Source organism: Manduca sexta, chromosome 20, assembly GCF_014839805.1.
Source record: "Manduca sexta isolate Smith_Timp_Sample1 chromosome 20, JHU_Msex_v1.0, whole genome shotgun sequence".
NCBI lineage: Eukaryota > Metazoa > Arthropoda > Insecta > Lepidoptera > Sphingidae > Manduca > Manduca sexta.
In genome coordinates, this window is record NC_051134.1 from 8,762,098 (window position 1) to 8,774,693 (window position 12,596).

The 12,596-nt window shown below is 35.7% G+C and overlaps 1 protein-coding gene and 6 non-coding genes across 7 annotated transcripts; 2 read left to right on the top strand and 5 right to left on the bottom strand.

The window, feature by feature from the left end:
- Positions 1 to 3,350: 3,350 nt before the first annotated feature.
- LOC115448139 (cuticle protein CP14.6-like) lies at positions 3,351 to 4,990 on the bottom strand. Its single transcript, XM_030175454.2, has 3 exons — positions 4,873 to 4,990; positions 4,344 to 4,462; positions 3,351 to 3,673 (listed from the first exon to the last, which is right to left on the bottom strand). The coding sequence occupies exons 1-3, from the start codon at positions 4,879 to 4,881 to the stop codon at positions 3,481 to 3,483; spliced, it is 321 nt and encodes a 106-aa protein (XP_030031314.1). The 5' UTR covers positions 4,882 to 4,990; the 3' UTR covers positions 3,351 to 3,480.
- A 2,841-nt stretch (positions 4,991 to 7,831) lies between these two features.
- On the top strand, positions 7,832 to 7,904 carry Trnav-aac. Its single transcript has one exon. It is a non-coding gene; the product is annotated as a tRNA-Val (tRNA).
- A 104-nt stretch (positions 7,905 to 8,008) lies between these two features.
- Positions 8,009 to 8,081, top strand: Trnav-aac. The gene has a single exon. It is a non-coding gene; the product is annotated as a tRNA-Val (tRNA).
- Positions 8,082 to 9,766: 1,685 nt separating this feature from the next.
- On the bottom strand, positions 9,767 to 9,839 carry Trnav-aac. Its single transcript has one exon. It is a non-coding gene; the product is annotated as a tRNA-Val (tRNA).
- Positions 9,840 to 9,943: 104 nt separating this feature from the next.
- Trnav-aac lies at positions 9,944 to 10,016 on the bottom strand. Its single transcript has one exon. It is a non-coding gene; the product is annotated as a tRNA-Val (tRNA).
- A 104-nt stretch (positions 10,017 to 10,120) lies between these two features.
- Positions 10,121 to 10,193, bottom strand: Trnav-aac. Its single transcript has one exon. It is a non-coding gene; the product is annotated as a tRNA-Val (tRNA).
- Positions 10,194 to 10,297: 104 nt separating this feature from the next.
- On the bottom strand, positions 10,298 to 10,370 carry Trnav-aac. The gene has a single exon. It is a non-coding gene; the product is annotated as a tRNA-Val (tRNA).
- Between the last annotated feature and the right edge of the window lie 2,226 nt (positions 10,371 to 12,596).

The window sequence follows — 12,596 nt, forward strand, 5'->3', positions numbered from 1 at the left end:
AGTTCTAATTGGTAAATTCAATAAATAAAATTAAATAATACTATTTTACGGATTATATCTGACCACGTCCGCCCCGTGATCACGAATTTACAAAGTCTTCAAAACTTCGGGAGAAAATAATAATACGCATAACGGCAATAAAATCCGAAAACTAATTTTATTTCAAATAAACATTATACAATCAAAATTTTACAATTTATTTGATACAATCGCGTCGATAGGGTTTAATAAGCGTTGTTGACATTGTAGAGACTACAGCGATAAGTCGCGATGGGATCATGCCAAACCAGCCAGCTAAAGTCCACTGTTTTTATCGTAATAGAAAAAATATTATCAATGAATATTGTGAACCGCATCGCACTTCAACGGATTTTTTGTTGCAGATTATGGAAATGAACATCGTCGCACAAACGATGACTTTCTTATTCTATTTTCACTTACTAATACAACCCTAATTCTTATCGATCGCGATAATAAATCAATCAAAATAAACATCGATTGACACCCTCACATATTATTAATTTATTATTTATTACTTTGAATGATGAGACGAACTTGCCGTTCGCCTGATAGTAAGCGATACGCCAGTCCATAAACAGTAGAAACACCATCGAACACCTTGAATTACAAGGTATTGTGTGGTGTGCCACTGCGGTCGCCATCCTGAGACATGAGATGTTAAGTCTTATTTTGTCCAGTAGTTGCTCTGTCTACAATGTTTTTTAAACCGGGACACGATAGTGAGTACATAGTGCTGTTTGGCAGCAGAAATAGACATTGCGGTGGTATCTACCTAGGCAGCCCCTTAATTGTGTGAAACCTCCCACCAATAATGATTTAAAAATATTTTATATTTCGTATTTTACATACATGCAAAATAGTATATTGTAGCAAAGCATGTATTTTGCGCAGCTCTGACTATGAAACAGTTATCGAAGTTGCTGAAATTAACAACAACCGCGATACGCCTTAGATACATGCACTCTGCTGACAGTCTCCGCTGAATTGCCTATTTGTAGAAGCGCAGCTACCCTAGTACTAGGCGGTCAAAGTCAAAAGGCCTCCTGGACCCTGACCATTAAACCTCAAACTGCTAGATTTCTCAAGAAATTTTCGAAGTCTATAAATATAGCCCCGGCTGTAAGATCTTGCTTTTAGGTCACAATCCAACTAAGAAAGCATTTTATCTACTTACTAAATCGGGGACTCTATTTTGCTCCCGCCCGGGTCGCTCTCCGGATCCGTCGAGTTACATGAAAATAAACTAAACTGATTGAAAAGAGCAACACCAGAGTTTCTTGCCCGTTCTTCTCTGGTGAAAACTGCTTTCCGAACTGGCGGTAGAGTTAATATTGACGGAATCTAAATAATGTATAACATTTTACAGATTCAAATAAATCATTTCATTTCATGCACTCGGCTGTGGGGGTGAGCATTTTTGTGCACATGGCCCCTTGATCATTTTTTTTTATAAGTGCACGCCAAAGTGGCCCCACTGCACCTGATGATAAGTGGAGTGGGGTCCAATAGAATGTCGACTGATGAGAGATGATGACCCCTCGGTAGACGACACATTTATACACAGGCTGATCCCAGAACACTTCACACTTAGTACGCCACTATAGCGGGTTTTAATATCTTGTGTACGGTGGTCGCTATCCGGCCGGATATAAAATATATCCCACCATCAACAAAACCTTACTATACCACTAGCGCTTTGTCTATTGAATTAGGAACCGTGGTAGTCTGGGTTCTATCCCTAGATGGGACAAACAAAATAATTCTGGGATTCGAAAACATGAGCAGCCTAGATTTACAACTTAAAATTTTATATCGACCAACTTATATGACATTGGACCGAAAATAGAATTTGTGACGCTTCTATTGATTACTGTCACCTCAGCCTGACCCCTCAGAGGTAATGCTGTGAGCTTATGTTATAATCTCGGTCACTAACGTCGCTGCATTAACTCTGATGTAACTTAAAGGTTGTTGAACAGCTGTGGTCAAAGTGCTAGCGGGAAAAAAAATCGTATTGCAAATAATTGTAAACTATGGTCCCTCAAAAAGACGGACTTCGATATCTTACACTTTTGAGGGTCTCATCGCCGATGAAACCGTATTACACGTGCCCGTCTATTAAAAAGTAAACAGAAAGACAATATGTCTTTAGAACCTTAGTAGACAGTAGAATTAGGACCTTTATGTGACGCTATAACGTAAATCTTAAAAATTGTATCTTGACTAATATTATAAATAAAAAAAAATATGATGATCTTTGCTTTTTTAATATAATTAAACTCAGAAACCTCTAAACAAATTTGAATGAAGTATAACACACAGTTACACCATGTGACGGATTAATTTATAAGCTACATTTATTTTAAGGTGGACTTTACTGCTAACTAACTAACTGAACATCAACACAAACTTCCATATGTCCTATATTTGTTATATTATAAATAGGTTCGCCTCATCAGATCATGGGATGGAATACACACAGTTAAAAGTGGGTGCACTAGTGCGCCTCAGCCTACCTCATCGAGGATAAAAGGGTGTTTGTGTATGTGTGTGTGCACGTATGTGTAATTATGATAATAAAAATTACCTTAAAAATTATAATGATTTTCATTTGTATCCGCCGCAGTTTAAAACCGTAATCCGCTGTCAGCGCGACCATCTGTGTCATATTGCCTCATGCCTTTGCATAACAAGGCGAAGGTCATAGTACCGAGCTTTGTTAACCAATAAGCTATTTGGGGAACACTTCGCATCTTTTTCGACTCGGTCTATAATTCTTTTATTATATTAATGCACTAAACTATTATTAGAATGTAACAAAATATATTTTTATGCATTTCTCTACTCACCATTTGTGATAAATTGTAGTTTAAGCTTTAGGAAGTTTATAAATTCTAACACATTGCATAAAAGAACTTTCACTATATGAGCTATAAAAACAATTGAGCGTGGAATATTACTGGTTTTAGATATACCGAAAGAAACGTTACGACACTTGGTTTAACTAATTTAAGTTGCAAGATTAGTGACATTTATAAAAATGTTTTTTTAAACTTCAGATAAAAATATTTGTTAATGAAGAACATCACAAATGAATTAAATATGACAAACACTTCATATAATTTTGTAATGCCATCATTCTAATACAAATCATTACACAACTATTTACTTTAGTGATGACATTAAAGTTCAAGCTAAGACGAGGTTGTGTAAAAACTATTTTGAATATGTGTGGTAATTTGGCAAAGGTTAATGTCGAACCTGAAGAAGGTTCTATATCAACACCAATTATAATTCCAACGTGGAAGGTAACACAAAAAACAATTCCATAAATTACTAACATAAATTGTTTATTAAAATCAGGACCGTATCACAGATCGCATGAACATAACAAAGGGTAGGTTTAAAGTTAGAGGTGTGAGTATTTTTGGACTAGATGGCGCTGGTGTCAACACCGATTTAGGCGGCGACGGGGAGGTGAGCACCCTGGGGCTGGAAACCGTTCTCGTCAGCGATGTAGACCACGGAGTAAGTGACGCCGTCGGGGCCGACGTAAGCATAGCTTCCTCTAACTGAGTTAGCTTCGTTCTCAGAGCCAACGTTCTTCAAGGCGCCTTCTTCGGAGAATGCAATGCCGTTGGAGGTCTCCACGCTGATGAAAACAAATGTATTGATTCTTAATCTATCTAATAGACGTAATAAAACAACAGAGCTAGATGTGTCTGTGTATTGAAAGAAAAGGATTATAGAAAAAGGGAGTGACTACCGAAGAGAGAAAACAAAATAGCGACTTTTGAGACTTTTTCCTCTGTCTATTTATTGGAGCACATCTTCGAAACTACTGAACTTGACTGACTGAATTATTTAATTAGTTAACGTTCTATATGATGGGCATTATAATTTATATTTTTCATTATGTACAATCATTCCACCAATTAAGATCTAAGCTACAAATTTATGGTTTCTTTTTTGTTTATTTAACAATAAGAATTATACCGTGATTTTAGCTGGCGATGTTAATTTAGGTGTAGCAGCAAAATAATTGAAGCAATTGTAATAAACATAATTACGAATTTATCCGGGATTATAAGCCCGAGGCTTTGACTGTCAATCCTTCATATACTTATTGCTAAAATCAACATGAAAACTAAATTATTTAAGAAAAGATGAAAAATTTGTTCCACTTAGCTACTCTCTCCCGGGACTTAGGATATTTAACTACTGATTTTAAAATGGCATATTTCTTGCATGTATTTCTATTGAATATAGTTCCATCGAAAATAATTGTTAGTAACAAAATCTGAAGTTCAATTAGAGCTTACCTGTAGCTGTAGTGTTGTGGGTCTCCCTGGTCAGCATCGTAACGCACGATGACTGCATCAGCATCAGGGTTGGCGGGGGCGGCGGCGGCCGCAGCCACGAGCAAAGCAACAACGAAGAACTGTGGACCGCAACTTATTAGCAACTGACCAATATTAACACACGAGTCAACACGGTAGAGATGTTGGTAGGAAATTCGTATTCAAGTAACCAAGTAAACCACGTAAGTGTGCCAGGAATACGAACAGGCCGGCATTGTCGAATGACGGTGGACAATCATCTCTCGTCAGACGCAGGTATCTGGATGCCACCTTACCATCAAGGAAATTAGAACCACTATGCCGTACCAATACATTTAAGAAGCTTTAAAAACAGAAACAGCCGACCCAGTTATCTGATGAAATATCACGGTGTAAATTATCGCAAATTACTGAAGACACGATAAAAAAATAAATAGAAAATGATTTCTCGTAAACACTATGACATCGTCGATGACGAATTACGTTCACAGATGTTTCGAAATTAACGTACCGATTTCATTTTTGATTTTTGTAAAGTCCTAAGACGGTTTGATATGTTGATGACGATCGAACGACTGATGCCTGAGTGCTGTCGCGGCGGCAATTTATACCAGCGCGTGGATCGCGAGGCAAGGATACTCTGACATTTGAACTGAGATGAGTCTATGGACGCTAAAGGTTCATCTTGACATGTCCGGTTAGTTCTGCATTAGATATGTGATATTTATGCTGTTTAGGTCCTTTTTGTCCTACATTTCCTTTTGGAGTCACGGAAATTAATGCGATGTACGGTATTTTTGTATTTTATAATTTTAAATGTGGTAATAAAATACGTTGGATATTTAATTGCGTTGTTTTGTTTAAAACTCTGTTTAGAAAGCATGTCGAGTCTAGTATATTATGTCTCTACTTAATTAATAGATATTAATATGATAAAATTTATATCATTTCATTAATCTTCAATCTATTGTATATTTGATATTCTCTGTTACTTTTCATTGCCTTTCCGGGATTTCAAAGCGAATGAGCAATAAATGTGTGATACAAACTTAGTGTAAACAAAAAAAAGTTTAATGATTTTTTTGTATAATAAGTAACAATTTTTGTCTTAACTGGACTTAGTTACCATACTACAGTTCCTTAACTTTTGTTTTTTTGCAACTTGCTAAAGTAACTCAGTGGTCCGCGCGGTCACTTACACACTACGAGAAGGAAGGAAAATTGAACCCACTCTTTACATAGAATTAAATATGATATTTTTTATAATAAAGGATTCACAAAAACATATTATCTAATATGAACGTTCAAGATATATCTTAATGTCCTTTTTTCATTTTACGTCTGTCATGTTATTTTCTTATTCTGTCTTGAAATATTTTAAAAATGTCAAACACAGTAACGCTGTATAAACAATTTCTTGGAATCCATAATATTGTTATAAATTCGAAAGTATTTCTGTATGTAATGCTTTCATAGTTGACTGAAATTAATTTGATAAAATATTGTAAGAAATAAACGTGAACTCAAAATACTTAGTTTTTCATTTGTTTCTTACAAAACCGAATTTTAATGTGAAGTCGTAGGATAAGCCAATAACAGATTTAGTTCAAACCATCTAAAGACCATTTTAAGAAATCAATCTCATTTTTGAAAATGATCTCAAGTATCATGTATTAAACTGATTGATAAACCAAGCCTTAGCTATTTAAGAGCTTGTTCTTAGCTAAGTCGGCGCATTCAGCTTGCAAAATCAGTCACATTTTGGGCCTTAATCATTCGAGCTGATGTTAATATAAGTTCATTAAACAACGACTATCTTAAGTTGCTGGCCTTAATTTGTCACCAACGGCTGATATCACACTTAATAGCGAAACTGAGTAGCAGAATTACGATCTTAAGTGCAGAAATTCCTATGTATGACAATTAAAGCAATATGCAAGCCTTTTTTGTTCCATTTTGGAAAATTGTACACTCACATCACGCCATTATCCCCGGAGGGCTAAGCAGAGATCTAACTAGGTCACCTTTTTCGCCAAGTGCGTTCTGTCTTATGATGTGATAGGGGGCGAGCCTACCGCCTGAGCACAAATCGCCAAATACCAAATATTTCAACCCTGGATTCGAACCCAGAACCTCAGACTATTATTCGTGCCGCCCACGCAATACGCCGCCAAAGCAGGCCATCGTGAATCATAAGGCATAATTTCTCCCGTTTCTATACCACGAAGTAAATAATTCTAGGTAATTATGTTACTATGTATAAGTGAATATATCGGAAATACGCATTCAATAGCGCATAATATCGTAGGTCAGGTTCTCTAAATATACCTTTTTACGTCATCAATAAAACAACTTATAATATTAGAATGCAGGATGCGTTTTTTATGTATTTTGTGCGCGACATTTTACCTAATATTATCATACAAAGTGCTTAATTCTGTCTACAAATAAAATAATGACAACCAAACCCTATACATCAAATACCACTTGTTTATAAATAAAACATTGGAAGATTCTTTTGCTATACAGCGCGTCAGTAAGTGTAATAACTTGATAAATTATAAAATTGTGTGTGAGCTAGTGTGATTATTGGCTATAATGAAAATCAACTGGAATATGAAACAATTGCAGTAGCTAGGGACTAAGTGTGGCACTAAAAAAAATTCAACTCTTAACTAGGCACCGCCCGGATAGCAACTACCGTACACACAGTGTTAAAACCCGCCATAGTGGCCCGCGTAAATGTGTTGCGTTCTGAGATCAGCATGTGTATGTCCGGTTCCAACAAGCCGGCATAATAGTGGCTTTAAACATCTCTCGTCAGTCGACGTTCTATTGGACCCCACTCCACTTACCATCAGGTGCAGTGGGGCCACTTAGCCGTGCTTGTACAAAAAAACCACGCTATAATTTTCTTTGCTCATGAACTTACAGAACGATTTTACGCAGTCTTAAACATTATATACTGTTTATTTACATTTTTTAGGCACTATGTGTGATATTTTCTAATAAATAATTTTTCGACTTATGAGTTTTGTGCTCAAGTACTAGTATTTGGTTGGTGACAACTACGATTAAGCAGTTGTCAATATTATATACTGTTTACATTTTTCAAGCACTATGTTTGGTATTTTCTAATAAATAATTTTTCGACTTATGAGCTTTGTACTCAAGTACCAGTATTTGGTTGGTGACAACTACGACTTATTTATATTAGAATCCTTCTGCAGTAAATGATGTAGGACAAGGTTAGAAGGTGATGCTATAAATATTCAAACGAATCCTGGTATACGAGACATATTGCTTTTATTTTTAGGTGACCATGCTACGCTTGAAGGGGGTGAAGCCAAATGGACTTACAACTAAGAAATGATTACCTCTCGCCAGTAACAATTTATTGCATTATTTAGTTAAAGATAGTGGTGGCTTTAAGTTTAATCTTGTGTGTATTTTATAGAGACACGCATGTAGTTTCCGTGGTGTAGCGGTTATCACATCTGCCTAACACGCAGAAGGCCCCCGGTTCGATCCCGGGCGGAAACATTTCGTTTTGCTACAAACTTCTTTCAATTGTTTCTTTAATACTTTCAGTCTTTGTCCTATAAGTTTTATGTTGTGTACTTTAGTTTTAGAACGAAACACACACAGTTTCCGTGGTGTCGCGGTTATCACATCTGCCTAACACGCAGAAGGCCCCCGGTTCGATCCCGGGCGGAAACATGTTTTGCCACGTTTCTTCATTTACTTGTATATACACATTAAGACTGTTTTAGCCATTTTAAAAATATGTCGCCAATGACCCACATTATAAAAGGATTGTATTCATGAAGATGTTTCTTAAATTCGTACACCCACATTGCCTCCGTCACACTTTTACGACTTAACTTATAATGTTATATTAAATGTAAATTAATTTATTAAAAACCAATTTTTTTTGGAGAATTGACATTTTAGCTTCACTTATTTAAATACGTCCAGACATTCCTGATATATAGAGATGCTCCTGTATAGCTTTCAGTCTCGATGCAATCCCTCTTTTGCACAGTCAGTTTTGGACCTATTATGCTATAAGTAGCCCTCACGTATAACGGCCCGACCTACTATGGGCTAAGTACGGAATAACGAGCCCCTCAACATAGAACACCTAGGGGGGTAATCTTTGCCAATCCTTGCTATAAACAGCCTCTCGCCTGCCTCATATCTGAGTACAACCACTTTGCCCGGCCCGGGAATCGAACCTGAATCCGCACTGCCATACTGTAATATAAATACGCCACTGATACAAAAAAAACGTTGAAAATAACCCATGTTTCTAAACGATATACTATTAGAAATTAATTCAGTGAAATATTCGACCTTCACAATGCCTTATACGAATATTAATTTTGATCCACATACAACTTATTAAAAGAAGATGGGCGACAAACAAGTTTTGATACTTGTTGGAAGTGTAAAGATGTCTCGCGAACGTGTTTTGATACTTGTATTGTTACCATAGGGAGCGATATCCATACAACATTTAATCACTCTGTAGGACGATAAATATTTATAGGTATACTATGTGGTAAATTGTTTTAAAATAATCAAAGAGTTCAAGGATTTTTTTGTACCGAAGTAGTAATTAAAAAGACATAAATCTCGGTTAACCTTAATTAAACTTATGTTTACGCGAATGTTAGACATTAAAATTAAACTATTTTTTCGGATTTCGGGGTCAGTCCGCTCCATGACCGAAGGCTACAAAGTCTACGAAGCGTCGGGAGAAAATTAAAATATAAAAACCTCATAATATTTCAATTATTTAAACACTTTTTAATTTCATAAATCTTTTTTTTAAACAATAAACATTTAAACCAATGATTTTATTTATCGTGTAAGTAATTATCGATTATAAAATAGTTTAGTTTAAGAAGTTTAAATTAAAACGTATTTATAATTTCGAGCACACAAGTATCAACTATTGTGATGCCTAATTTAATTTGACATAACATGATATTTCATTTTTATTATATTGACATTTCGTGTCGCCAAATTTATTGCACCGTGACTACTTCATAAATATCACCAGTTCCGAAGACCCATATTTCGATTAAAATTATTAACGAATTTATACCTTATTTAAACGTGGTAAAGACACGTTTTAAACACACATAAAACAGGTGCATTTTTGTAACTATACGTATTAAGACGTGCAGAAAGCGATCATGTTATTTCTCTTAGAGTCACTGCTAACTTTTATACGTTAAGTCATAAAGTGTGAGGGAGGCAATGTGGGTGTACGAATTTAAGAAACATCTTCATGAATACAATCCTTTTATAATGTGGGTCATTGGCGACATATTTTTAAAATGGCTAAAACAGTCTTAATGTGTATATACAAGTAAATGAAGAAACGTGGCAAAACATGTTTCCGCCCGGGATCGAACCGGGGGCCTTCTGCGTGTTAGGCAGATGTGATAACCGCTACACCACGGAAACTGTGTGTGTTCCGTTCTAAAACTAAAGTACACAACATAAAACTTATAGGACAAAGACTGAACGCATTAAAGAAACAATTGAAAAAAGTTTGTAGCAAAACGAAATGTTTCCGCCCGGGATCGAACCGGGGGCCTTCTGCGCGTTAGGCAGATGTGATAACCGCTACACCACGGAAACTGTGTGTGTTTCGTTCTAAAACTAAAGTACACAACATAAAACTTATAGGACAAAGACTGAAAGTATTAAAGAAACAATTGAAAGAAGTTTGTAGCAAAACGAAATGTTTCCGCCCGGGATCGAACCGGGGGCCTTCTGCGTGTTAGGCAGATGTGATAACCGCTACACCACGGAAACTATATACCTGCCTCCCCTAAAGTAAACTACACAATATGAAATTGTAAGGAAGAAGACTGAAATTATAGAAAAAACAAATGAAGGAAATTTGTAGCAAAACGAAATGTTTCCGCCCGGGATCGAACCGGGGGCCTTCTGCGTGTTAGGCAGATGTGATAACCGCTACACCACGGAAACTACATGCAAGCCGTACTAAAATATAACAAACGAGATACAAATAAGCCAATGGATCAAGTATATTTATTAACAATTCTTGTAGAAGAGATAGACAGAGGTGTAATTAATCCATTTTATTGAAGAAATTTCTGACCTACATATATACTATAATTATCTAAAAATATGATAGTGTAGGTGTAAATTTCTCAATAAATAGTTTATCGTTAAGTCTCTTACGAGAAATATTTTATGTAAGAGCCCGTAAGGGTACGAACGCTTTGTCTATTTCCACGCCAAGCCCTGTTCGAGCATTGATAATTGGCCATTAATTCTTAAAAAATAGAATTTCTGCCAATCTAATCTGAGTACGTTAATCAATTATGACTATTAAGTAAATGCATTCCACTATATTCACAGCTGTTTGTAACTTTGCTATAGATATTTGATCCAATAGATCAGTATCCGACGGAAACGTTGGCGTATTATTTAAATACGATCCAACATTTGAGCCAATCGTAGAATACTAAATTGTGTGTAGATACTTTTGATATTTACACTAAGTTTGAATTCCTAATTCGTATTTTAAAAACATGAGAGGTTGTCCGTTAAAGCGGTTTTTTTGCAAGACGCCGCTCAACGGAGCAATAATTTCAAATATGGCAGTAAACAGCGGATTTGCTATTTCGTACTATTAGCGAAATTAGCAGAAATTGTTTTTCAGGCGACTAGCATTTCAAGGTCAGCCCAATATTATCATTTATTATCAACTTCATAATAGTCCCTTTCTCTTCAGGAACAAAAGATACAATTTCTCGGTACAGGAATAAAATCCGCGAGCTCCCGCTTTGCAGACGTTACCCGATGTGCTAAAAACTTCGACAAACCTATATTGTAACCTTTAACTACCATCATCGGCATGATTGAGCCAGCTGGACCGGGAAAATACCAATTACAGAATACCAATGTGAAGTGATAGCTCTCATGTTTCTTATTGTGAGTGTTCTGGAAGTCCAAACTATCCACTCCGATGTCCCCCCATTTTTTTCTTTAAGAATATACAGAGTTTATGAAGCTATACAGACGACCCAGCATATTTCGGTTATTATGTTTTTTTATGGTCAGTGGACATCACACAACATCACGTGTCTAACATGTTTGCCGGCCTATAATAAAAAAAAATATGTACAGTCCATCACAAAAGTAGCTCAACAAATTATAAACTTTAATTCAACGTATTAACAATCGTTTTTCTAAACTTCAATTGGTCAACTTTATTTTGAATTAAGAAAAAAGGAATATTTCGCTTAAAGTCAATGTATAGAGCGTTTTGAAGATTTCAATTTGTTCAGCTACTTTTGTGGCTGACTGTACATATTTTTATGACATCTCAAGATCCTTAACATCGTAATTATAACTTTAATGCCGCTCATATTGATTTATAATAAGATATTCATACCTACTAATAAATCTTTTGTAGATTCATGATCATATTTGGAAGTTTTTAAGGTCAGATAAAAAAATTATGAACTTAATTTTCAAATAAAAACCTAGTATAAATGCTAATCGATTTTTTGCCAAGGACCAAATAAATAGCAAAAAATAATCTACGGATCTATTACTATCCTTATCGGGTCGAAATAAAATCGATAGTGATTTGTATACTAAATGCCGAGTAACAAGCCGTTAGCTTGAACATCACGATCTCCCATAATTGGTAACATCTTTCTCTTAAGGCGATACCTCAAGGTCCATTTTCATACATTTTGTTTCGGCTTTAATCTGGGTAACTAAACAAGTACTTACTTGCTTGTTGTACTTGTTGTACTTACTTGTTTAGTTACCCAGATTAAAGGTGAAACAAAATGTATGAAAATGGACCTTGAGGTATCGCCTTAAGAAAGGTTTACATTAACAAAAACTTGCAGAAGTAGACTGCAGGCAATTTTACCGTGTAAAATAACGGCAAGCTGGCCTCTGAAGCTCGCAAGACTTGCCGCAATTCGCGTGTGTAGAACTTGTAATATTGCTGGAAGAACTTGCTACTCTATACTTAGCATTAGAGAAAGTTGACATCACATAATAAACCAGACATGAAAACTATGCCTAATAAATTTTGTAACACGCATAATAATATTTTTCGCCGACACCACATCGGAATAAGTGTGGGTTTTAGAGACAGCTTCTGCAAAACAACATTGCAAGATATACCAGTATGTTCAGCAGAAACAACCCTTACTCCTACTAAAA

Excerpts from the sequence above, each read along its gene's own strand:
- LOC115448139 (XM_030175454.2), bottom strand. Across the intron at positions 3,674-4,343 it reads CCACAACACTACAGCTACAG|CGTGGAGACCTCCAACGGCA; the intron begins GTAAGCTCTAAT and ends TGTTTTCATCAG.